The 24,909-nt window shown below is 52.3% G+C and overlaps 1 protein-coding gene across 1 annotated transcript in view; it reads right to left on the bottom strand.

Moving 5' to 3' along the window:
* The window catches only part of PTPRU (protein tyrosine phosphatase receptor type U), an 81,144-nt gene that overhangs the window by 5,082 nt on the left and 51,153 nt on the right, over positions 1-24,909 (bottom strand). The window contains exons 15-25 of the mRNA XM_008147972.3: positions 23,946-24,103; positions 14,489-14,679; positions 13,691-13,766; positions 13,143-13,219; positions 7,564-7,600; positions 6,858-6,955; positions 6,658-6,774; positions 5,772-5,926; positions 3,009-3,144; positions 2,394-2,543; positions 1,540-1,713 (exon numbers count right to left, since the gene is read on the bottom strand). Coding sequence (XP_008146194.1) covers positions 1,540-1,713; positions 2,394-2,543; positions 3,009-3,144; positions 5,772-5,926; positions 6,658-6,774; positions 6,858-6,955; positions 7,564-7,600; positions 13,143-13,219; positions 13,691-13,766; positions 14,489-14,679; positions 23,946-24,103 — 1,369 coding nt within the window. The remainder of the gene's footprint in view (positions 1-1,539; positions 1,714-2,393; positions 2,544-3,008; positions 3,145-5,771; positions 5,927-6,657; positions 6,775-6,857; positions 6,956-7,563; positions 7,601-13,142; positions 13,220-13,690; positions 13,767-14,488; positions 14,680-23,945; positions 24,104-24,909) is intronic.

Here is a 24,909-nt window from a genome sequence, read left to right as displayed (position 1 = left end):
ACATTTTGTTGGATATTTGTTTAATAATTGTCTCAACCCATTCCCCAAATGCAAAGGTCAAGAGATCAGAGATTTCGGAGTGTGGCCTGTACCCAGCGGCCCATTCCCACCCAGGGCCAGGGAGCCCCAGTGTGACCCTCCCCAGCTCAGAGACCCGCAGGACCCTCACAGAGCCTGCTGCCCAGCCCAACGTGCAGATGGGCCCCCTGAGGCCAAAGCGTGGGCTGGGAGGAAGGTCGCAGATTCCTAAGTTCCCATCCAAAACTCTCTAGCACCCAAGCCACCGCCCCAGGACCCTGGCCCCCTCAGCAGGCGCATGCACACCCACCTACTCATGCATCCCACCAGGCTGTTACAGTGACTGGTGGGCCCCTCTCCAGCCTCTCCCTCAGTGGCTGGGGCTACTCCTCCCCTTGCCTTTAGCTCACACCGGGAAGCCCTTGGGAAGCAAGCACGGGGCTTTCCCTCTTTAGAGAAACTCCCCTGTTCCCTGCACTCTCCCGCCAAGGCACTCTGCCAGGAGCCAGGCCCCTCTCGCTCATACCTGCTCTGAAAAAACCTCCCTCTCCACGTCCCTCATCTCCACGTGGAGGGACATCAGTGGTCGGCAAGCCTGTCACGGGCCCACCTTCCTGCACTCCTCCCGTGGATGGCAAGTTTGGGACAAGGACTGAGCATGCTCAGCTCAGCCCCTTCCCCTCTTTTCCCAGGCCAGCCTGTCCTCAGAGAGTGTGCGATCAACGGCTCCTTCTCCTGCTCCTGCCACGTGTAAAGGCCTGTCCCTGGTGGGAAGGAGGGGCCTGTGGCTGCGCAGCTGTCTCCAGGACAAGTCTGCCTGACTCGGGAGCGAAGGAGGAGCCGTCCTCAGCCACATGTCGGAAGTCACATTCTCCGGTTTGATCCAGTCTGTCTCCTGCACCCACCTCTCAACTGGTTCCATTTGGGAGAGGAATGAGGCGATGCTCACAGACTCTTCCCCCCTCAGACGGCAGCATCTTGGAGTTACTCCTTGGGGACTAAAGCCCCCGTTCTGCTTGCAACACCCAATGCAGGAGGTGGCGCCCCCAAGCTGGGAGCAGGGGAAGAGGCTTCTAAGTGGCTCCTGAGCCCTCAGACCAAGCCAGGGTGGGGCCAGGGAGCAAGTCACCACCCTGGGTCATGAACTGAGACCGGCTCCTGCTCGATCACCCCAGCACAAGCTCCCCTGGCTCCAGACTCCGGGTCTCAAACCCCAACCCCAAACCCTCCTATCCTCCCAGCCAGAGCCCCCAAATCACTCCTACCCCCGGCTCTGCTTGGTCCAATCCTGCAGCCCTCCCTGGACTCCGCCACCCAACCCCGACTCAGGCCAACGGTATACTGAGGGGGCGACTGCCTTGGATGTCCTGAATGGAGCTCATTGGGGATAGAAGAGTCACCCCTGAAAGGCCAAAGGGTCCCAGAACCAGAGCCCTCAGTGCTACTCCCTGGCTCCTGGTCATCCCCACATGCAGGGGGGGAGGGGCAGTCCCAGAGCCCACCCCACGCCCGAGCCCTCACGTCAGTCAGGGCCGCGTTGATGTAGTTGTTGGGGTCCCCGTCGGTGGAGATGAGGAAGGGCAGGCAGCGGTCGGGCGGCAGGACGTCCATGCTGCGGTTCTTGTCTCGGTTGCGGGGCAGCAGGGCGATGCTGCACTCCTCCACGTCCAGCGGCGGCGTGACCGAGTTCAGCGTCTACAGGAAGAGAGAAGAGGAATGGCGGTGGCATCCAGCACTTACTGGGCCTCCTCACAGCCCCGTAAGGGAAGCTGAGTTATCCATCCCATCTCTGACTCCCACGGCACTGAGGACCTCCAACACACACTCACACACACACACTCACACACACACACACACTCTCACACACTCACACACACTCACACACACACTCACTCACACACACACACACTCTCACACACTCACACACATTCTCACACACACTCTCACACACTCACACACACACTCACACACACTCACACACACACACACACACACACACACTCACACACACTCACACACACTCACACACACTCACACTCACACACACTCTCACACACTCACACACACACTCTCACACACTCACACACACACACACACACTCTCACACACTCACACACACACACACACACACACACACTCTCACACACTCACACACACTCACACACACACACACTCTCACACACTCTCACACACTCACACACACTCACACACACTCTCACACACTCTCACACACACTCTCACACACTCACACACACACAAACACTCACACACACTCACACACACACACACACACACACACTCACACACACTCACACACACTCACACACCACACCTACATACCTACAGACACCTACACATACACACTCCTGCCCCACCTGGAACTCTTCCCGCAGCTGGGAGGAATTACTCTGAGGGTCAATACGGATCATCTCCTTGTAGGTAGCCTTGAATTCACTGACAGGGATGGTGGTCTCCCCACACAGGCAGGCCTCCAGGATTGCATCATGGATGAAGATGTACTGCTCCTAGAACAGGAGATAAGCCTATAAAGAACCAGGAGGGGAAGAGAAGCTAGAAATGTGGGGTGGAGGCAGGAGGAAGCAAGCTCAAGGCTGAGGCACGGGTGTGCCGATGTGGAGTTCAGCCACGTGTTGGACCTACCCTACTTGAAACAACCTTCATGGGTGCGTTCACGTATAGTTCATCCCTAGAACAACCCTGTGAGCAGCTCTGGTGGTGCGGGGACAGCCCAGAGTCACATCTAGCGAGGGTACAGACGGGTCAGATCTTGACTGCGGAACCTATGACCTTGGCCCCGGCTCTTTGACCTCACCCAGCAGCACACAGTGGAGCTGAGTCTGGGAGAGCCTGAGAGGTTGGCGGGGGTGGGAAAGAACAAGGGGGCATCCTAGGAAGGGGAAGAGCTACGGACACCCTTCGGATGCCAGCACGCAGGACTCGAGTCCTGGAGAGGGGGCCGCATCCCCTACCTCAGTCTGGATCATGTTGACGCGCCGGGAGCAGAGGGTCTTCACGCAGTTGTAAATGTCCACGACTCCCTCACACTCGGCCATGTCCAGCATCACATCCAGAACGATGTAGCAGCCTGTGCGGCCAGTGCCGGCGCTGGGAGAGAATGGCCAGGCCAGGTCAGGGCCTTGGGAAGGGAGCCCAGGTCCGGGGGGGGGGGGAAAGAGAGGTCCCGGGGCACCTGGCCATGTCTCCACCACCCAGGGGATGGGGACACAGACAGACCCCCTCCCCGGGCAAGGAAGAGCCAGGGAGAAAGCCTCTGGAAGAGTTCTGGTGAAAGGTGGTATGGACAGAGCTGGGGATGGGCCTTGGGGAAGGAGAGAAGGAGAAGGAGTAGGGAGAACGCAGAGGTGACACTTAGCAACTTCGATCGGAGGGGAGGAACAAAGGTGATGCTCAGAGCTTAATCCAAGGCTGTTCTTGCTCCTGGATAGTCCTCCCATCTCCTGCACATCCCTCAAAGGCCCAGCCACTCACAGCCCTTCCAGCAGACAGCATTCTTTCATTAAGCACCCTTCCTGCTACGTGGTCATTCGTTACGTGACTGTCTCCCTAACCCACTGGGAGCTCACCGAGCTCGGCTGAGTCTCGTCTGTCCCTGGGATCTTCGTGCTGAGCACCAGGTAGAGCAAAAGTTAAGGGCGGGGCGGGGGGCGGGGGGACAGACAAAGATGACACCAAGATTTCAAGCTTGAAAACAGTAGTATCGAAGTGTTGTCCGGGACATAGAGCCACTGGGTCCCCCATACACTGCTGGTGGGAGCTTAAATTAGAACCACCACTTCGGAAAACCGGCGGTATCTACGAAAGCTGAGTGTTTGCAGACAGCAATTCCACTCCTACGCACATAACCCACAGAAACGCATATGTATGTTGGCCACAAAACATGCACTAGAATGTCCTTAGCAGCACTATTCCTATAGCTCAAAACTGGAAACCACCCGAACGCCTATCAGCTGCAGAACCAATGAACACAATGTGGTTTATTCATCCAGGCGAATAAGATACAATATGAATGGACCTTGGGGGACATAAGGTTGAGGGAAAGAATTCAGACACCAAAGAGCACCTGCTGTACGATTCCATTCACACCAAGTTCAAAAACACGCACCACCAACCTATGGTTCGGAAGTCAGCACGGTGATTGGTCAGGACAGTGATTGGTCAGGACGGTGATTGGTCAGGACGGTGATTGGTCAGAACAGTGATTGGTCAGAACAGTGATTGGTCAGAACAGTGATTGGTCAGGACAGTGATTGGTCAGAACAGTGATTGGTCAGGACGGTGACTGGTCAGGACGGTGATTGGTCAGAACAGTGATTGGTCAGGACGGTGACTGGTCAGGACGGTGATTGGTCAGGACAGTGATTGGTCAGGACGGTGATTGGTCAGGACGGTGATTGGTCAGGACGGTGACTGGTCAGGACAGTGATTGGTCAGGACAGTGATTGGTCAGGACAGTGATTGGTCAGAACAGTGATTGGTCAGGACGGTGATTGGTCAGGACGGTGATTGGTCAGGACGGTGACTGGTCAGGACAGTGATTGGTCAGGACGGTGACTGGTCAGGACAGCGATTGGTCAGGACAGTGATTGGTCAGGACGGTGATTGGTCAGGACAGTGATTGGTCAGGACAGTGATTGGTCAGGACGGTGATTGGTCAGGACAGTGATTGGTCAGAACAGTGATTGGTCAGGACGGTGATTGGTCAGGACGGTGATTGGTCAGGACAGTGATTGGTCAGGACGGTGATTGGTCAGAACAGTGATTGGTCAGGACGGTGACTGGTTAGGACAGTGATTGGTCAGGACGGTGATTGGTCAGGACGGTGATTGGTCAGAGTGGGAGGAGGGGTCTCAGGGGCCTCTGGGTGCTGGGAATGTTTCTTTGATCTGAGTAGTGCTGGTTATTTCACGGGTGTGTGCAACTTATGAAAATTCATAATGCCATATATACACTTATTTGTGCACGTTGCTTCAAGTATATTATTCATGGATGAAGTTTTATTCTAAAAAGATGGTATCCTAAAGAAACCATAGAGAAGCTGGTTTGCGGGTGGCAGGGCAGGCAGTGGCATGAGCCTGCTTTGTGGCATCGGGGGAGCTGATAAGAAGCCAAGGAGAGGAGCCAGGACAAGAAACAGAGGCCCAGGGGCCACAGGTCAGAGGCCCAGGGGCCATGGGGGAGGGAATAGTTGGGGAAGGAACGGGCCAGGGCACTGGGCCTCCACTTAAGAGGAAGAAGGAAGATGAGCAGAGGAGGAAGCGGAGCAGAGAGAGAAAGGGCAATTGGGGGTCATGGACCCACCCCAGGCAGGAGTCAGGAGAGCTGCGGAAGGTGGGAGGGCCAAGGGGTGAGGAAAGTCCCTGGGTTTGGAGAAAAGAAGAGAAGGCAAAGGCCTTCCCAGCACCTGGGCCACTCCTAGCACGCAGGCGTAGGTGACACTTGCTGAACGGAAGCCAACAGAACTTGGTCCTGCCTGGTGCCGCCAAGCTCAACCCCTCTACGTCTCTGGTGTCTCCTTGGTGTCTGGGCCAAGGGCCTCCCCAGGTTTTGGAAAGGACATGAGGGTGTCAACCTTAGAGCCAAAGTTCAAAGGGCCCTTGGGGGTCATTCTCTCCTCTCCTCTCTCTCTCGTTAGAATGAACGCCCAGTGTCCTGCAGGGACCTTGAACCAACCCCACTCCCGGCCTTTCTTCTCCGGGACCCCAGCGCCCCACCTGCAGTGGATGACAACGGGCCCAGCGTCAGGCGGGGTGGAGGCCTTCACGCGCCGGATGAAGGCCAGCAGCCCCGTGGCGTGGTAGGGGACGCCGTGCTCCGGCCACGCTGTGAAGTGGAACTGGCGGACCTCGTGCCGGGCGGAGTAGCCTCTCTGGGGAGATAACAGTAACTGCAGTTAACCACTGCGGGCATCCATTAGACACGTGCTGTGTGCCAGGCCCTGCGGTGAGCAGGATCTCAATTAGTCCCAATAATAAACTTAGGGGTGGGTGCTGACGTTCCTTGTACAAGCGAGAAAACTAGGGCTCATGGAGGAGAGCCCCAGGTTAGCGACCCAGGACTTGGGCGGAGTCTGCCTGACGCCTGCCCCGCACCACTGAACACCGACCTCTCACACCAGATTGTTGTTCTGACTCTGCTCTCAGTCTAAGACTAAGACGAGAGGAGCTAACAGAGGTTCAAATGGGACCATGTATGGGAGGACTCGTCCACTGGCCCTGTGGCCTCTCATGAGTGATGTAACCACCCTGAGCCTCACTTTCCTTGTCTGTAAAATGGGGCTAATGGGAAACGCCTAATCCTAGAGAGCTTTCGGGGCTGAAACAGCATGTGTAACGCTCTCAGCCGTGTCCAGCACAGAGTAAGACCAACTACCAGCAACCATCACGTCATCTTCAGTACCTCGACTTCCTTTTGGAGTCGCCAGCAAAGACAGCTTCTCACCCGATCACGGTGCTCCCAGCAGGTACCAGGCAGCTGCCTAGTGAGAGGGCAGCAATGCCCTCCTCCCCCCCTCCTGCTCCTGGGATGGGGGAGGTGGGGAGGTGGGCTCTGCCCCACCCCGTCAGGCACCCCCAAGTCACCCGGTGACAGGAGACTCACCCGCTCCAGGGCAAAGGTGCGCACAACATATTCTGCTAGCGTCTCCGTCTTCACCAGCGTGATCTTGATGTCCCCGTACATGTCCGAGTCTTCCGGCCAGTACCGCGAGCATTTCACCTGGAGTCCCCACGGGGCAGGCTCAGCGGGCTCTCCGCTGCCCCCTTGGCCTGCCATGCCCCCTCGCCCCACAGCCCGCTTACCCTGCCCACTTCCACCAGCTTGGTGATCATGACGATGCTCGAACAGTGCTCCTGCCACACCAAGCGCCAGAAGTCGTAGACCATCTCGGGCTTCGGCCCTGGAGGCACAGAGGGTGCTCGTCCCTGAGGCAAGGTCTCCGTCCAGGGCCAGCACCCCCACTGCCCGGCATCAGCATTCCCGGCCAGGAGGCTCCCGAGTCCCCAGGGGGGCTTCATGCACACACCACCCACACCCCCACCAACTGCCAACTCAGGCCCGGAGGGCCCTGGGGACGGGTAGAATCAGGGAGGGCCTGGCTGGGGACCTCGGTCATCTTGCGTGGAACCCAGTAGGCAGAGCTGGAGGGCCATGGCCCCAGTCTCCAGGAAGGATGGACAAATGGACAGTCGGAAGGAAAAGACACAGCCAGAGGGACCCAGGCGGCCCTCAGACTGAGGCACAGCCCACAGCTCGGAGGACTGAGCCTGGCTAGCCCCTTTTCATGCACCGCCTTGGGGACAGACAGATGGACAGGGAGCTACAGATGGACTGGGCATATCAGGGAGATACAAGCACAGGCAGGTACAGACTGACATACAGCCAGATTGGGGCTCAGACAGACAGACACAGAAGAGAGACAGAGAGTCAAGGCAGCTCAGTAGGGAAGACAGAGAGGTGGCTGAGGGCGTTCAGCACACGGGGCACACGGGCAGACGTGCCAGGTACCTTGAGTGGCTATGAAGTGGTTTGACCTGTGATAACCCTGGAACGAAGAAGAGGGAGCAGTGAGACCTCAGGGTCTCCTCCGCCCTTCTCTCCAGAACACGCACACCCCACCCCCAGCACTGCCCACCCTTTCCCCAGGACTGCCTGGCCCACCGGTCCCCAAGCAAGAAAGGAAAGCAGCTGGGACACCAGTGTCTTGGGTCTAGACCCATCTTTGCTGTGTGACCCCAGGGAGGACACACTCCTTTTATGGGCCTAGCGGGTCTCCCCATCCATAAATTGGGAACAGTTATCCACAATCTGCTGACAACCCAGCTGTTGTTTGGAGAAAAATAAAATCCAGGGTGATCCTGCCTTGTCCCCCAAAGCCCCAGAGGCCCTAAGCAACCCCAGACCCAGGGCTGGGTCTTGTCAGCTCTCCCAGCCCATGCGAGGCAACCAGAAGGGACAGTGCCCCATCTCCTTCAGTCGCCCAGAGCTTGAGGGCCCAGAAGAAGGCTTCAGGTTGGGAGCAAATACACATGGATTACTCATGGTTCTTAGATAAATATTTTTTAAATCCTTAAAATCAATAATAAATTTTGAGACCCTACTAAGGCCATATACTGTGCTAAGCACTTTACCTGAATTATCTCCCACTAAAGAGATGCCAAGAGCTACTTCATCCTCCACGCCCAGGGCCCTCGGGCAGAGAAGAGGCACTGGCCAGACCCCACCCCTGCCTCGCCCCTGCCTAACCCCTGTCCCAGGGCCACAGCTGCCCAGGAGGTCCTGCCCAAACGAGATACCTAGGGTATCACAAGGGCATGGGATTACACATAAGGAGTACTGCGGGGCTGGAGCAAGAGAAAACCACCAAGGTCACTTGTCTCAAGTTCACGCCCTCCCTGAACTCCTCCACCCCAGGCCCAAGGAGCCTTGGAGTCAGACCACCAGGGTTCAAACCCCAGCTCTGCGGAGCTCTTGCTAACTTGTGTGCCCTTAGGCAAATCGCTTCACCTCTCTGTGCCTCGATGTTCACGTCTATACAACGGGAAAGACTCCACTATGACTTCCTCGGGCTGTTGTGAAGAGTGAAGTAATGTAAGTCAAGGGTTTGGCACCAAGGCAAGCTCAGTGCCAGTACTTCATCAACATAACTATCATTATTATGACTACTTCAAAGGTCAAAGAGTATCTTTCAAGATCCAAATAGTGTGGATGTCAAGAATTTCCAGGGCAGAAGGTGGTTTACTGTGAGCTTAACAATCTTATCCTTGGAGTCAAGTTGACCTGGTTCTTGTCACAGCTCTGCCAAGTAGTAGCTGTGTGACCCTAGAGACTAAAGGGCACTTCTCAGCGTCTCGTGTGCACCCGAATCTCCTGGGGATCCAGCTAATAGGCGGATTCTGCTGCAGAAGGTCTGGGGTGGGGCCCGGAACTGTGCATTTCCAACCACCTCCCAGGTGGTGCTGATGCTGGGCCTCAAACCACTTTGCATAGCCAGACTCTCAGCCTCTCTAAGCCTCTGTTCTCCTCGGCATAACAGGAGACATGCACCTCAGAGTCCACAACATAGTCAAAGACGCCAATAATGAAAAGCTGCCCAGACTCACTCAGCCCTCACTACTGGAACCCTCCCGGTCTAGCCTAATTCCCTGCGGGTGTCTCCCAAGCCATTGCCTCTGCTCTGAGTCCTCAGCAGAGCTGCTGGGCAACTGGGGTTAGAGGGGAGGGCCCAGCAAGGGTGCCCCAGTGCTGCCCCCACCCCAGTGCTGGTCAAGCTGGGAACAGGCTACTCCACCTAAAATAAAATCCACTTGCATGAGAGCCCACATGAGAGCAAGAGCCTCTTCGGATTCATCCGTCTCTCTCTCTCTCTGCAGGGCCCAGCCCCCGCCCACATGCTGGTCAGCAAATACAAGTTTTTAAACAGACAACCCTCAATATATGCACATTACCTTTTTAATTGTATACATGCATTATTGCATAATTATATTACATAGAGGACAGTGAAGCTGAAAGTTTAAAACAATCAGATTTAAAGGAAGAGAAGGGATCCATCTTGAGCAAACCCACTTTAGAGACCAGCATGAGAGAGCTCTGGTCCTCACACTCTAGGGCAGTGGTCGGCAAACTCATTAGTCAACAGAGCAGCAAACGGCAGCTGAGCCGCAGTTTGCCGACCACTGCTCCAGGGCATCAGCGTGTCCTAGGAGCCTGACCCCATCCCCACCCCCCTGCAGCCTCCAAGTGGGTGGAACTGGGAGACCGACCACTTGCATCATGGGTGAGACCCCCAGGGCATCCTGATGCTCCCCAAAGAGGAAGAACCAGCGTCCAGTGTGAGGATTGAGGGCTCAGGCTGGGGTGGAGGCCCAGCTCCATGCAGTGTGAACAAGTCACCTAACTTTCCTAAGTCTCAATTTTCTCGTCTGCCAAACGTGGGCGCCCAGCTCGCGGAGTGCAGTAAGGATGATGTGACAGCACAGCACAGCAGCACTCAGGCGGACTGCTGTGTGAACACTTTAAGCCGAGGCTTCGGAGGGCGTTTCTTAAGGGCCTGACAACCGAGAGCCAAGAGGGCGGGGCTGTGTGTTGTGTGGAAACGGGGCATTACAGAAGTATAACCACCTGCATTCATCACCTCTTAGTGGAGGCGCGAGGGCCGAGTGCAGCCACTGCACTTCGTGGGTCTAACACCCCATTTAAATTCGGGAACCTCATAGAATGAGCACACCCGAAGTAAGGGGGTGTCTGGGAGCGCATCTGCAGTCACCGGTCACCTCCAGCAGGTGCGACTACAGGGGACTTTCACTTTGCGTTAGGCGTGTCCGTGTTGTCTGATAATGAGCCATATCTTTGCAATCATAAAAAAAAAAAGCAAGAAAAATATTTTGTAAAGAAATGAGGAAATTAAAATAGAAAAGGTGGCCCTAGCTGGTTTGGCTCAGTGGCTACAGCGTCAGCCTGTGGACTAAAGGGTCCCAGGTTCGATTCCAGCCAAGGACACAAGCCTGGGTTGCGGGCTCGATCCCCACCAGTAGGGGGCGTGCAGGAGGCAGCCAATCAATGATTCTCCCTCATCATTGATGTTTCTATCTCTCTATCCCTCTCCCTTCCTCTCTGAAATCAAAATACATTTTTTAAAAAATAGAAAAGGTATCCACAAAATAGCAAACAATCCCATCAAGCATCAAATATTATGAAAATAATATATCTATAAATCAAATCAGAGGATCACTAGATGAATTTGGGGTCTTTTATGGTCTTAAAGGCCCAAAGATGACACAGTTTCTTAAAAATAGGATAGCCAAACTGCTCCCCCAAAATAAAACATTCAAACTAGGGCTAAATTGAGGGCAAGGTGGTTGGGGTTGAGTTCGAGCAAACTCATCACTAAGGGACGTGAACACCAGGGAAACTGGTTTTAAGGGGCCTGACCGTGGCTGTCCTTCCTTCCTTGGAAAACAATCCTGACCCCCAAGCAGCAGAGACAGGGCACCCAGGCAGCTCCCCCTGCCCATCCTCCCCAGGCCCCCCGAGGTGTGGCGAGTGAGAGGACGCGGGGCCCAGAACGGGCTGGAGGACAGAGATGACAGAAGGTGGTAGCTGGTGCATAACGGGCCCGGGGAGCGCCCAACCCTGCTCCCCCCGCAGGGCAGTGGAGGGAGGCAGGGAGCTGCTTGCAACAGGGGCGGCGGCGCATCGGCAGCCTGGGCGGCCCCGGCCAGGCTGCTGACATGGACGGTTGGTGTGGGGCACACAAGTGACGGGGAAGAGGACAGAGACCGAGAGAGAATCTGAGATACAGCCGGTCGGACAGACAGGAGGAAGAGGAAGCGGGGAGGGGGAGATATACTTACTTCACGGTTTATCCGAATCTTAATGATTCCAGTGAGGGAACAGTACAAAGCAAAAGAGACAGATGTTAGGCCAGAGGCAGATGGAGGTGGACGGAGCACGGAAGTGGCCAGAATGCGCGATGCGAGCAGGGGAGGCAGAGCGGAGGCGTGGGGGGGGGGCGGGCAGGGGGAGCGGGGCAGGGAGGGTAGTGGCGTGTCCCTGCTGGGGCCCAAGAAGAAGCCAATTGGGACCTTGAGGAGACCGAGGAGAGGCCTCAGTCATCAAAGGTGCTTCGGTCTGAGAAGCCAGGCCCCGCCCATATCCCAGCCAGGAGAGAGGATGGGAGGTGGGAGAGAAGGCAAGGCATTCTGGGAAATAGAGCTTAGCTTGCCCGGCCCCCAGGAGGGGGTGAAGAACAGGGAGAAGAAGGTCATCCCCAGAATCACCAACGACCCCACCTCCCCAATGCACCCCTTCCTCCTCCTACACACCTCAGGCCTTCGCTCACGCCCCTCCCTCCCTGGGATGTCCTTCCCTCTCCTCTCCAGCCCCCCAAAGCCAGCGCAAGCCCTCCTTCCTCCAGGCAGCCGCCCAGGGCTGACCGTGGCCCTGCCACTAACCTGCTGTGCGGCCCTGGGAAAGTCCTTCCTCTTCCCGGCCTGTGCTCTCCCCGCTGACCTGACATTGAACTTGTGTATATGGTCATGTGTCTCCCCAGCTAGGATGTATATGCTGGAAAGCAGGCCCCGTGTCTGTCCTGTCCACTGCCCTGTCCCTGGTGTCCGGCACAAAGCCTGGTACATGGTAGGTGCTCAGACTATATCTGCCCAATGAATCAGTGATGCTCCCCCAAACCTGGCGTGCTACAGGGGGAGGGAGTCTGACCAGTGTCTTGTCTCACCCTCCTCCATGTGGGAGCAGACTCGTCACCCCTTCTTCACACCCCAGCCCAGGCCTCCTGGCTGCCTGCCCTGTCTCGGGCCCCTCCCTCCCGTCCAGCCAGACCCAGCTGCCGCAGGGATGGCAGGAGGGCCTCCCGGTTCGCAGCCAAGGCTTTGGAGGCACAGACTGAGATCTGAGTCCCTTCTTGGCCGAGGCACTAGCTGTGTGACCCAGGAGGAGCCTCACCTCTCTGAGCCCCCGATTCCTCACCTGCAAAGGGAGGGTCATGGTGCTAACTACACCCCAGGGTGGTCGCAGGGATTATAAAAAGTTACATATTTGGTATAAAGTGCTTAGCACAGTGCTTGGCATCCCGTACGTGCTGAACAAATACGAATTATTATCCTGAAGTACCACTCTGATCACGGTCAAAACTTTTAACAACTCCCTGGTGCCCCTGGGGGAAGCCCCAATTCCTTCACCTGTCATTTGCGGCCTTCACACTCCAGACCCTGCCTCCCTGCAGCCTCACTGTGTGTCATGACAATCCCAGCTCCAAGCCTCTTGGCCCCTCACCGAGAGCGGATCCTTCCTCGCGCTGGGCCTCGCTGTCTACCCTCCTCCCTTTACTCTACGTCTCGGAGGCCGCCCTCTCTCAGGCCAAGCCCCGAAGTATGCAGGAGGCCCCCCTGATGACTGCGCCCACTCTGTCCCCCGTGCTGAGCTCCCTGGCACCGATGCAGGAGACGGGGGCCCTCAGAACCCAGCCATGTGGATCCCCACGTAGCCCCTGACAGGTTCTGCCCCGCGGGGACAGGGAGCCCGGAGCAGGCAGGGAAGGTCAGCAGAGGTGGCAGGGGCGAGGCACTCACGTCTATATAGTTGGCGTTAATGTAGTCGGCATCGGGGTCTCCCAGCATCGGGTGGAGCTTCACTCGGTGCCGATCATCTGGAAGCACAGAGCGGGGCCATGGGGTGGGCAGGGGCTGAACTGGGGAGCCGGAGCCGGTGCTAAGGGGAAAGGCTTCCTGGAAGCCAGATGTGGGGCACAGGCAGAGCGGCCAGGAAACTGACCAATAGGCTCTGTAGACCACAAGGGGCAGGCCAGGCCAGTGGTTAGCGTCTGGGCTACAGCATCCTGAAGGCCAGAGGTCATGTGCTCCACAGACAAGTATTAGCTTTGTGACCTTGGGCAAGGACCTTAACTTCCCAAGCCTCGGTTTCCTCACCTGTAAAGTGGGGTTATAATATGTCCCACTTGACAGAGTTATTGAGAAGGATAAGTGAGATAAAGGGTGTAATGCTCAGCATGCGGCTGGGCACATGGTAGACACTCGATACATGGCTCACTCTGGCTGTCCTCCCCTTCCGACCCCCTCTACTCACTGCCCCAGACCCCAGGCCCCTCCCCAGGACTCACAGGCAGGCAAGGGCTCCTGCCGACTGCCCTTGACCTTGTCTTTCTTCTTTGTGGCATCCCAGCCTTCAAAGAAGCTCTGCCAGAAGGGAAAGCGGAAGTCAGTGGGGAGAGAAACCCTCCACTCACAAGAACCCTATCCTCTCCACGGGATGCTGGTGGGACCATGATAAGGGCCAGGTTCGTGGTTAAACTTGGAGCCTAAGATAAAGTCGCTGTAAATCCCTTTATCAGCTTGGTTCAAAACCAAGCAGTGGTGGGAGAAGTGAGAGTGAGAAAAGGGGGGAAAAAAGAGAATTCAGAGACATTTGAAGATAAGAATCAGATTTAGGTTAAATCCAGGTTTGAGTTGGGAAATGAGGTAAAAGTGAGGGTCAAATTAAGATTAGGATAAGGGTGGTGTCAGAGTCTAGAGAGAGGGAGGATGGGATTCAAATTAGAGTTAAATGGAGCTTAGGAGGACAGTCAGGGTCCAAGTCAGACTGGGGGTTAGGTTTGAGGTCAGGGTCAGTGTTGGAGGTCAGGTTCATGTCAGGAATAGGATGAGGAGCTCGATCAGAATCCAGATGGAAATGAAGATAAAATTTAAGGTCAGATTTCAAGTCAGGGTTAGGATACAAGTGAGAAACCAGATTAAGTCTGAGATTAGGATCAGGGTCAAGTAAAAGAAATTAAATTAAGTTGGGGACTGTCCGAGCAAGAGTCCCTTGGGAGGGGGCTGAGAGTCGGCAAGGGCAGGGTGCACAGGGAGGAACCAGGCGAGGCCCTGGTGAGGGGCCTGGCTGGCCTGGGGCCCTGCACCTCGTACTCCTGCTTGAAGCCATAGCCCTCGGCCGTCTTCATCTGGTTGATGTGCTGCAGGAGGTCGGCCACACGCACCGCAGGATGCAGCTGCCCCGTGTGATACGGGGAGCCCTTCCGGCCACACGGACGCCTCGGCGAGCCCCCCAGAAGGCTGCTGGCCTCGGTGACGCCATTGCCACGCTGGTCCCCTGCAGTTGGAGAAAGGGTAAGGGGTTCCTGACACACACAGGCCCAGCCAGGGGAGCCCCAGATGGACTAGAGGAGCTAGGGAAGGAGGAGCATGGGCAACGTGGAGGATGGCTGGGTGGCTCACTGGAGCCAAGCGGCCTAGCTGGGCCTGCCCACGTGACCCTGAGCAAGTGCCTTCCCTATTGCATCTGGGTTTTCCCATCTGTAAAATGAGCAGGTCAGATCACGTGACCTCTGAGGGCCCTTCTGGCCCAGCCCTGCCTGCTGTGATCCTGTGGTCCCCTCACTGCATCCCTCTGCTCCCTCCCAGGACCAGAGCTCTGTGACTTCTCCATGCTCCCTGAAGGGGACAGCACTCAGCAGAGCCTGTGACAGCCTCCTCATTCCTTCCCCTCTTCCAGGGAACAAATCTGGAACACTGGCAACTCCCAGCAATTATCCCCATTCAAAGACAAGCAAATCCCAAAACTCAAAGATAAGCAAATCCCAAAATTAGCGGCTGAGGCCACCCCCTCTGCAGATTAACGCAAGGCACCTGAATAGAGACGTTTCCCCTGTGCAAGCATTTCCATTGTCAGTCTGTGCAGCAGCCTCAGCCAATCAGGGAACAGGTGGAGAGGTTCACAGTGCACCCCAATAAAACTGTACCCTCCCCCCTGACCAACGCACTCCCTGGCTCCTCCGGTGAGTCCCTCCAAGGATGTCCCACCTGGTCCCTGATATCAGGTCCTGGGATTGAGAAAACAGCCCCCTCAGTCCTCCCACCTTCAGACACTCACTCCCGCACACTTACTTAACACTCCTTCCCCTCCTGTCCTGGGTAAGGGGAGGGGGACTCTAGGCCAGCCCCCCGAAATTCTCATAGCTGCTCTCTGCCCAGGTCTGAGCTGGCAGGGGAGAGTGAGGAATTCCCAGTGGGGCCTACATGCCAGCCCCCACCCTTCCCTCTGCCTTCACACATGCTGTTCCCTCTGCCTCGTACACCCTTCCCCTCCTGTGTTTGCCTGGTGAACTCACACTCACCCTTCAGACCGCAGCCAAATGGTGCCTGGCCTCTAAGTCCTACTCCTGACTCACTGACAGAATGAATGAATGACCACCGGGCACACCCTGCACACCTCGGCTTCCCCAAACTCCAGTCCCTGTCCCTTCAAATCCGAAGACTGCCGGGCCCTGCTTGGGCCCCCCTTCCTGTGCTGGGTTTGAAAACTGGCTTTAGCCCTAGCCGGTTTGGCTCACTGGATATAGCGTCGGCCTGCGACTGAAGGGTCCCAGGTTCGATTCTGGTCAAGGGCATGTACCTTGGTTGCGGGCACATCCCCAGTAGGGAGTGTGCAGGAGGCAGCTGATCGATGTTTCTCTCTCATCGATGTTTCTAACTCTCTATCCCTCTCCCTTCCTCTCTGTAAAAAATCAATAAAATATATTTAAAAAAAAAAGAAAAAGAAAACTGGCTTTAGGGGCTCCAAGCAGAAAGGCAATTCCAAGGCAGGGCTTACACGTTTCTCTTCTCTCACGAATCAAAGTCCTGAGCTGCTGTCATTCAATGTCTGAAAACAATTACTTCACATCTTTTGTCCAGATTTCTAGTTGCTTACAGCTGGAGAGCAAGTCGAGTGTCAGTTACGCCATCGTGGCCAGATGCCCCAAACCCTTAATTTTACAGATGAGGAAACTGGAGTCCAAAGGTGAGAGACTTGCCTAACGCAGTAGTTGCCAAAGTGTGTTCCAGAAAATACTAGTCATGCCACATGACTAAGTGGTATTCCATTAAAAAGAGGAGGAGGAGGAGGACAAAGACGGGTTCTATGTTTCAAGGAAATCTTTGAAATTCTGGCTTAAAAATAATAAGCAGGCCCTAACCAGTTTGGCTCAGTGGATAGAGCGTCGGCCTGCGGACTGAAGGGTCCAAGGTTCCATTCCGGTCAAGGGCATGTACCTTGGTTGTGGGCACATGCCCCAATAGGGGGTGTGCAGGAGGCAGCTGATGGATATTTCTAACTCTCTATCCCTCTCAATTCCTCTCTGTAAAAAATCAATAAAATATATTTTAAAATAATAAGCAGGTTTTTTTCCTGTAAGACCTGTTAGGGCTTCCAACATGGTAGTGTGCATTTTAAATCTCCATGAGATGGGCAGAAACAGCAATGTTTCACCACCGTCCAGCACCGTGAGAGCTTTTTTGTTTGTTTCATGAAACGCCCTCAGGGAACACAGTGTAATGTGGCGATTAAGAGACAGGCTCTGGAGTCAGGCCTCAGATGAAATCCCAGCTCTGCAGGTGACCTTGGGGATGTTACTTACTCTCTCTCTAAATGGTCATTTTCATGTATCAAATGAAAAACAAAAACCTGCTACTCTCCAGCCTGATGATGTAAATATTAAATAAGAGACTGTGCATAAAGCACGCAGCCCCGTGCCGGGCACATAATGAGCACCTGCAGATGGCAGCTATTGACATAGGAGTAGTTTCCAGAAAAGGGAGGGACCCTTGAGTCTCCGAGAGCCGCAGCAGCTGGCTGACAAGAGGAGGCCTTCCTGTGTTCGTCCCTCTCCACTGTAGCATCTTGGTCCAGGACCTGACGATTCTAAACTGCACTACAGCAAACAGACAATGCAAAGCTTTCCAAACAAAGGATTTCTGCTGGCTCGAAGAACTCCAAGACGGGAGGGGGGGAGGGGGGTGATTCCTAGTGCTCTTCGTGGAAACCATGCCCACAGCTCTATGGAGGACTTTCCCGGTAGAGAAAAGGGTAACGGAGGTGATGGGGAATCAATCCAGCAGCTCATCCCAGAGATCCTGAAAGTCTGGCAGCCTGACGCAGCCTCACAAGGAGGCATGGATGAAGAGCCCTAAATGGCCAGGGCCCAGAGGCTCTGAGGGTTTCCATAGGCGAATTTCAGAGACAACAGGGACACATCCCAACACCTTGGGAACATTCACAGCCAGCCTGCCACCATTTGCTCAGCACGGTAAGTCCCGATTTTAAGATGTGCATACTGAGGATGCATCCACATCAACATGGCTTTCTGTTCTAAACCCCCCAAATCTGGCCTACACTGTGTGGGAAAGAAAAGAAGAACGTGGAGGCTAGAGCAGTGCGGGGCCTGGAGAAATAGAGAGAAGGCGCTGAGACTCAGCTCCGGTCTCCAGAAAATCCCTTGAGTTCCCCTGCTATCACCTCTTCATCCACATCCTGCATCCCACCTTCAGTGCCCACTCCCTCCTCACCATCAGTCCAATTTTATCCATCTCAGCCGAAAACCTGGCCACCCCTGCCCAAAGGTGTGTCTTCTCAAAACCCTGGCAGCACCAATAGTCCCCACCACCCACCTGGCGACTGGCCTGGTGCGGACTTCCCTGGCTCGCTCCTGTCTCCCCAGCCCGTCAGAGTTTTCCTTGGGAGCAGAGCCCGGGTTTCCTACCTCTGTGTCTCTCAACAGGACACAGCAGCAAGATATGCACCCTATCACCCTCCCCTCCCACTCTCCCCAACACCCACTGGAGTTTTCAGCCTGATCAGACCTCTCGGTGTTTTCCATAAAGATTATATGCCCACCCCCGGGCATTTGCACGTGCTGTTTCTCATCCACGAACACCCTTTCTTTCCCGTCTCTGCCTGGCTGAATCATACCCATTGCTCAAGGCCTAGCATGAGACAGTAGAAACAGCAATGTGCAACTCAGAGAGGCCTGCATTTACATCCTGGCTGTGCCACTTCCTGGCTCTTTGACCTGGACAAGTGACTGTGCCTCTCTGAGCTTCTGTTTCCTTGTTTGTAACACGAAGGGTTGATAGCAGCTACCACGCACTGCGGTGGAAATGTAAGGAGGGAGACCACAAAGAGAACATGATGAAGAGCTACAGGTCAATGAATCTGAAAACTTGAATGAAATGGACAAATTCCTAGGGAAAAAAATAACTTACTAAAAGTGGCTCGAAAAAGAAATAGAGAGCTTCAATAATCCATTACTCCTTTTAATACGTTGAATTAAAAGTTTGTACTTTCCATAGAGAAAAGAACAGAAAGAGACTGTTTTACAGATGAATTCCATCAGACTTACAAGGAGACAGTTATTCCGTTCTTCCAGGATAAGGAAAAAAGAAAAGAAACTTCAATGCATTCTATAAGACTAATGGAATTTTGATATCAGAAACCAAACAAAGACCATGTAATCCCACTCAGAAATACAGCTTTAAAATCCTGAATGATATTATAATTATACTGAATCCAACAATACATACAAAAATCTAATGCAACATGGCCAAGTTGAACTTATCTCAGGACTCGAAGGTTACTTTAACACTAGAAAAGCTAAATGTCACTTGCCTCATTAACAAGGTATGGGGAAAAGAAATATGACAATAAGGCAGAAAAAAGGATTTGGTGAGTTTAATGCCCATTTAAAATAAAATGTCCTAGCAAACTAAAACTGAAGGAACTTTGTTAATCTGATAAAACACTTCTACCAAAAACTATAGTCAGCGTCATTCTCAGTGTTTAATGTTAGAAGCACTCCTTTTAAAATCAGGAAAATGTGACAAGAATTCCCGCTATTACTACTTCCATTTAACACAGTACGAGAGTTCCCAGCCAGTGCCATTCAGAAAGACAAGGGGGAAAGGGGTGAGAAATAAAGAAGAAACAGAACTGCCAGTATTTGCAGTTCTTACGATTGTACTCAGAAAAATCTGGAAGATTCTACAGACAAATTAGAATTAATGAGAAATTTTATCAAAAAGTATGCATATAAGACCTATTTATATACAGAAGTCAACTACATTGTCTATACAAGCAACAATCAGACATGTAATATTTTAAAAGTATACCACTTGTACCAGGAAAACTGGATAGCCACAAACAAAAGAATGACGTTGGATCCTTATCTAACACCATATACAAAACTTCAGTCAAAATGGATCAAAGAACTAAATGTAAGACCTAAAACTTTATTATAAAACTCTTAGAAGAAAATATAGGGTGGCGATGATTTCTTGGCTGTGACACCAAAAGGCACAGGCAACAAAAGAAAAAAAAGAAGGCAAATTGCACTTCATGAAAATTTAAAATGTTTGTGCACCAAAAGATACTATTCACAAAATAAAAAGGCAACCCACAGAATGGGAGAAAATATATGCAAATCAGGTATCTGGGAAGGAATTAATATCCAGACTATAGAGAGAGAATGTCTAAAACTCAACAACAACAACAAAACCTGATTCAAAAGGGGCAAAGGGCTTGAACAGTCATTTCTCCAAAGAAGATGCACAAACGGCACATGCGCAACATTCGATGTTAGGGACATGCAAATCAAAACTATGCGATCCCACCCACTCTCCTTAGATGGCATTTATCCAAAAAAAGCAGAAAATACAAGTGCTGGCGAGAATGTGGAGAAACCAGAACCCTTGCACAATGTTGGTGGGAATGTAAAATGGTACAGCCGCGTGGAAAATATGGCAGCTTCTCAAAAAAAAAATTAAACATAGAATTATTTTATGATCCAGCAATTCCACTTCTGGGTATAGATTTAAACACACACACACACACACACACACACACACACACACACACACAAACTGAAAGCAGGGTCTCGCAGACATCAATGTTCATAACAGTATTATTCACAATAGTTCAAATATGGAGGCAACCCAAGTGTCTATTGACTGAAAAATGGATTTTTTTTTAAAATATATTTTATTGACTTTTTACAGAGAGGAAGAGAGAGGGATAGACAGTTAGAAACATCGATGATAGAGAAACATCGATCAGCTGCCTCCTGCACACCCCTACTGGGGATGTGCCCGCAACCAAGGTACATGCCCTTGACCAGAATCGAACCCGGGACCTTTCAGTCCGCAGGCCGACGCTCTATCCACTGAGCCAAACCGGTTTCGGCTGAAAATGGATTTTTAAAATGTGATTTCTATATACAATGGAATATTATTCAGCCTTTAAAAGGGAGGACGGATTTTGAGGACATTATGCTAAGTGAAAGAATCCAGTCACGAAAACACTAACATGTATATGAGATAATAGATTAGTCAAAAATCATAGAGACAGAGGGTAGAATGGTGGCTGCTAGGGGCTGGGAAGAGAGGGGAAGGAGGAGTTATTATTTAAGGAGCACAGAATTTCAGTCTACAAGTGAAGAGAGCTATGAAGATGGATCATGGGATGTTGCACAACACTGTGAATAAATTTAATACACTGCACTGTACACTTAAAAAAGGCTAAGATGGTAAATTTCATGTTATGTGTATTTTACCACACATGCACACAAAAAAAATGTATCATTTGCAATATAAATAAAAAATATAAGGGACCTGAGGGTATACCTAACAAAAATGTATAAGATTTTATGGAAAGAATAATTGAAAGACATTTAGGACCTAAATAAATAGGGTGATATCCTATATAATAAAAGCCTAATATGCTAAGTGTCCGGTCATCTGGTCAGCCATTCAACCAATCAAAATAATATGCTAAGGCCACTCAACTGCTCACTATGACATGCACCGACCACCAGGGGGCAGACAGTTGACCTGTAGACCAGTCGCTATGACGTGCACTGACCACCAGGGAACTGACGCTCCAACAGGTAGGTTAGCTTGCTGCTGGGGTCTGGTGGATCAGGACTGAGCGAGATGAGCTGGACACATCCTGGAACCCTCCTGCGGTCCCTCCCAGCTGGCCAACCTCCCGCATCCCTCCCAGGCCCCAAATGTGCACTGGTGGGGTCCCTCAGCCTGGCCTGTACCCTCTCACAATCAAGGCTGAGGGACCCCCCCCTCCCCGTGTACAAATTTCATGCACTGGGCCTCTAGTATATCAAATTCATAAATGGAAAGACAATTTCATGTCAGTTTCCCCCCAAATTGATCTATAGATTTAATACAAATCCATCTAATAAAATTTTCCAAAGAACTTGAAAAGATAATTATAAAATTTATAAGACAGAGAACGAGCACAAATATAGCCAAGACATCCCTGATGAAGAACAAAGTCGGGAGGGCTTGATGTTTCAGATATCAAGATATATAATTACAGAAGTTAGAAAATGTGGTATTGGCACAGGAATCACCAAATTGGCCAATGAAAGAGAATAGGGAGCCAAAAAACAATCCACATATGTATGGAAACGGGATATATGATAAGGGTGACATTGCAAATCAGTAGTGAAAGTATGAACTATAATACCTGATGCTGCGACAATTGGTTTTCCCCATAGAAAAAAAAATAAAATCCTTAATCCATATTACACACAAAAATCAATCACAAATAGATAAAGCTTTAAATGTGAAATGCAAATTATTAAATGTTTTAGCCTTGGTCAGTTTGGCTCAGTGGATAGAGTGTCAGCCCATGGACCAAAGGGTCTCGGGTTCGATTCTGGTCAAGGGCACATAGCTCCATTGTAGGCTCGATCCCTGGACCCCTGGGCATGTGCAGGAGGCAACCAATCCATGTATCTCTCTCACATCGATATTCCTGTCTCTCTGTCTCTCCCCCTCCCTTCCATTCTCTCTAAAAATCAATGGAAAAATATCTTCAAGTGAGGATTAATAACAATGAAAAAGTTATAGAAATAGTAAAAAATCTTTTATGACCAAATCTTTAAGATCTACAAAAAGTAGAGCTCTAAAAAGATGGGTGAACTTGACTAAACTGAAATAAAAAGCTATTCATCCAAAGACACTATAAATAACCTGCAAAGATGAGTCACAAATTTAGAGAAGATATTTGCAATTCATAAGTCACGAATGATTATCATCCCAAATATATAAAGAACTTTTAAAAACCACTAAGAAAGCAACAGAAAAACCAACAGAAAATTAGGTAAAAGACATGAACAGGCATTTCACGGAATAAGGAACCTGAATGGCCAGTAATGATGTGAAAATATCTTCAACCTCATTAGTAATCAGAGAAATGCAAATTAAGCCTATAGAGAATTACCATTTTATAAGAGCCAGTTTGGCAAAAGTGAAGAAGGCTGGCAAATTTTGATCTTGATGTAAAGCAAAGGAAACTCTCATGCAGTGCTGCTGGGAGCGATCACAGGCAGAGCCACTTTGGAAAACAATTTGGCGCTGTCTTATCAAGTGGAACAAGCACACACTCCATAACCCAGCAGTTCCAGCATCTCCTGTGCAGGTGCATCTGCAGATTCATCTCAGAATGTTCACAGCAGCCTCGTTTGTAATAACAGGAAACTGGGAACAAAGCAAATGTCCATGGATGGCAGAATAGAGAAATAAATTGCAGTAGACTCAAACAATGGAAAACTACACATCAGAGAAAATAAATGAACTATAGCGAAACTTCCATCTGGGTCAATGTTAGAAACATGATGTGGAGTTGAAAAATAGAGTGAGTTTATTTTTATGAAGCTCCAAAACAAGCAAAATGCTACCATGCTCTGTTTGGGGATGCTTGCGCACTAGGTAAAACTACCCCCCAAATGGCAAGAAAGCTGTAAACGCAAATTTCAAGGGAATAGTTACATGTAAGAGGGAGGTATGGGATAGGGCAAGGGCGCCTATCTGATATTCTAATTCACCAGTGGTGTTCACTGGTGTTTGTCGTATTATTATGACTTTAGGATCTTCATAAACATTACATATTTCCTTTTGTACAAATCAGCACTAAACAGAATAAAGAGATGTGTGATGAAGTGAGTTATGACAAGCCCCTAACACATACAACTGATACTCTATACTCTACTTGCATGCCAGGTACAGCACTAATGATGTAAACACATCATCTCCTTTAGTCTTCCAGCAGCCCTACCAGCAGAACATATGGGGAAGCAGTCATCCAGAGAGGTTAAGCAACTTGCCCAAGACCACACAGCTTCTGGGATCTGAGATGCAAACCCAGGTCTGTCTGACTTCAGAGTAATCCCTCTTCGCCACTGGTCTCCAGCTGCTCACACGGCAGGTGCTCCATTAAGCCAGGTGCCTGCTCTGATCCTCTCTGATCACACAGCATCACTCACTCCCTCCCGAGTCCCCGAGGCACTTCCCACGATTAACCCATGACCTCGCACTCCTCCTCTATGAGTCTGTGTCTAAGACCATTTTTCCTAAAGCTCTTCCAGTGCAAAGGTCACGCCTGTGCCTTCTCTGCATTTCCAGGGCCAGTGCTGGTACACAGCAGGAGCACAATAGATGCTTCAAGTCTGGTGGGGGATATTACAGACGTTATCTGACGTGAGGAGCCCCAGAGCCACGCGGAAGGGCCTGGAGCCGGGCACTCACCGCGGGGGCTGTAGCCGTGGGCGTCCATGAAGGAGAGGCCCAGCCGCTCGTCCTCCTGCAGGGTGCTCTGGTCCGTGAAGCTCCGGTCCACGGCGCTCATCATGTGCGTCTTCTCCTGGCGGTAGTTGACGGTGGCCTTGGTCATGTTCACCGGCTTCCTGCAGGGCGGGGTTGATGGGAGCCATGGGTGCTGAGCTGGGCAGGACGGTGCCCAGAAGAGGACGAGGAGCCCAGCACTCACGGGCCTTGAAGCCAGCAGCCATTCTAGAAGCATCTCTGGATGCTGAGGGGACTCTGCCTCCATCCTTCACTCAACAGACCCAGAGAGCTGCTGCCTCCCCCCAGAAAGGGACCGAGCAGGGACCCTCTCCTGGGGACCTTTGCTGAGAGCAAGGGACAGAGCAGCAGTGGGAACCTGGCCCCAAGGCCTCAGGAAATGGGAGGAAAACTCACTCTGGGCCCATCTGGGTGACGCAGCAGACAGTCACCCGCCCCAAACTAGGAAGGTGGCTGTCCCCACTCCAGCCCAGCATGCCCCTCTCCACCCGCCTTCCCCCTGCCCTCACCAGACACCTGCCCTGGGAGCTCCTTTCTCTCGTGTGAGGGGACGGACCGTACCCCTCCTTCCTGGCAGAGGATCTGATTAGTGCTCAGCCCGAGTTCAGGAGTCCTCCCCTGGGCCCAGAATGGACTCCAACCAGGCTGCTTCTTACCCCCCGAACTCCCAGCATGGGCCCACCACCGGCCACCGAGACTTGTAAAGAGACCCACATAGGGTCCATGTTCCCACCACTAACCACCAGTCCATCCAACTGCCAGAGGCAGCACAGGGGAAAGGCAAGAGGCCCCGTCCCTCCCGGAGGGCAGAGCTTCTGGAGGGGGCCCTGGGCAAGTGGCCCACCAGTCCAGGCCTCCAGCCAGATGAGAAGGCAGTTTGTGACTCAGGGAAGGAGGAGAGTGGGAG

The sequence above is a fragment of the Eptesicus fuscus genome, chromosome 9 (genome assembly GCF_027574615.1).
Source record: "Eptesicus fuscus isolate TK198812 chromosome 9, DD_ASM_mEF_20220401, whole genome shotgun sequence".
Lineage (NCBI taxonomy): Eukaryota > Metazoa > Chordata > Mammalia > Chiroptera > Vespertilionidae > Eptesicus > Eptesicus fuscus.
The sequence above is the reverse complement of the archived record's forward strand: the minus strand, read 5'-3'. Positions and strand labels throughout refer to the sequence as shown.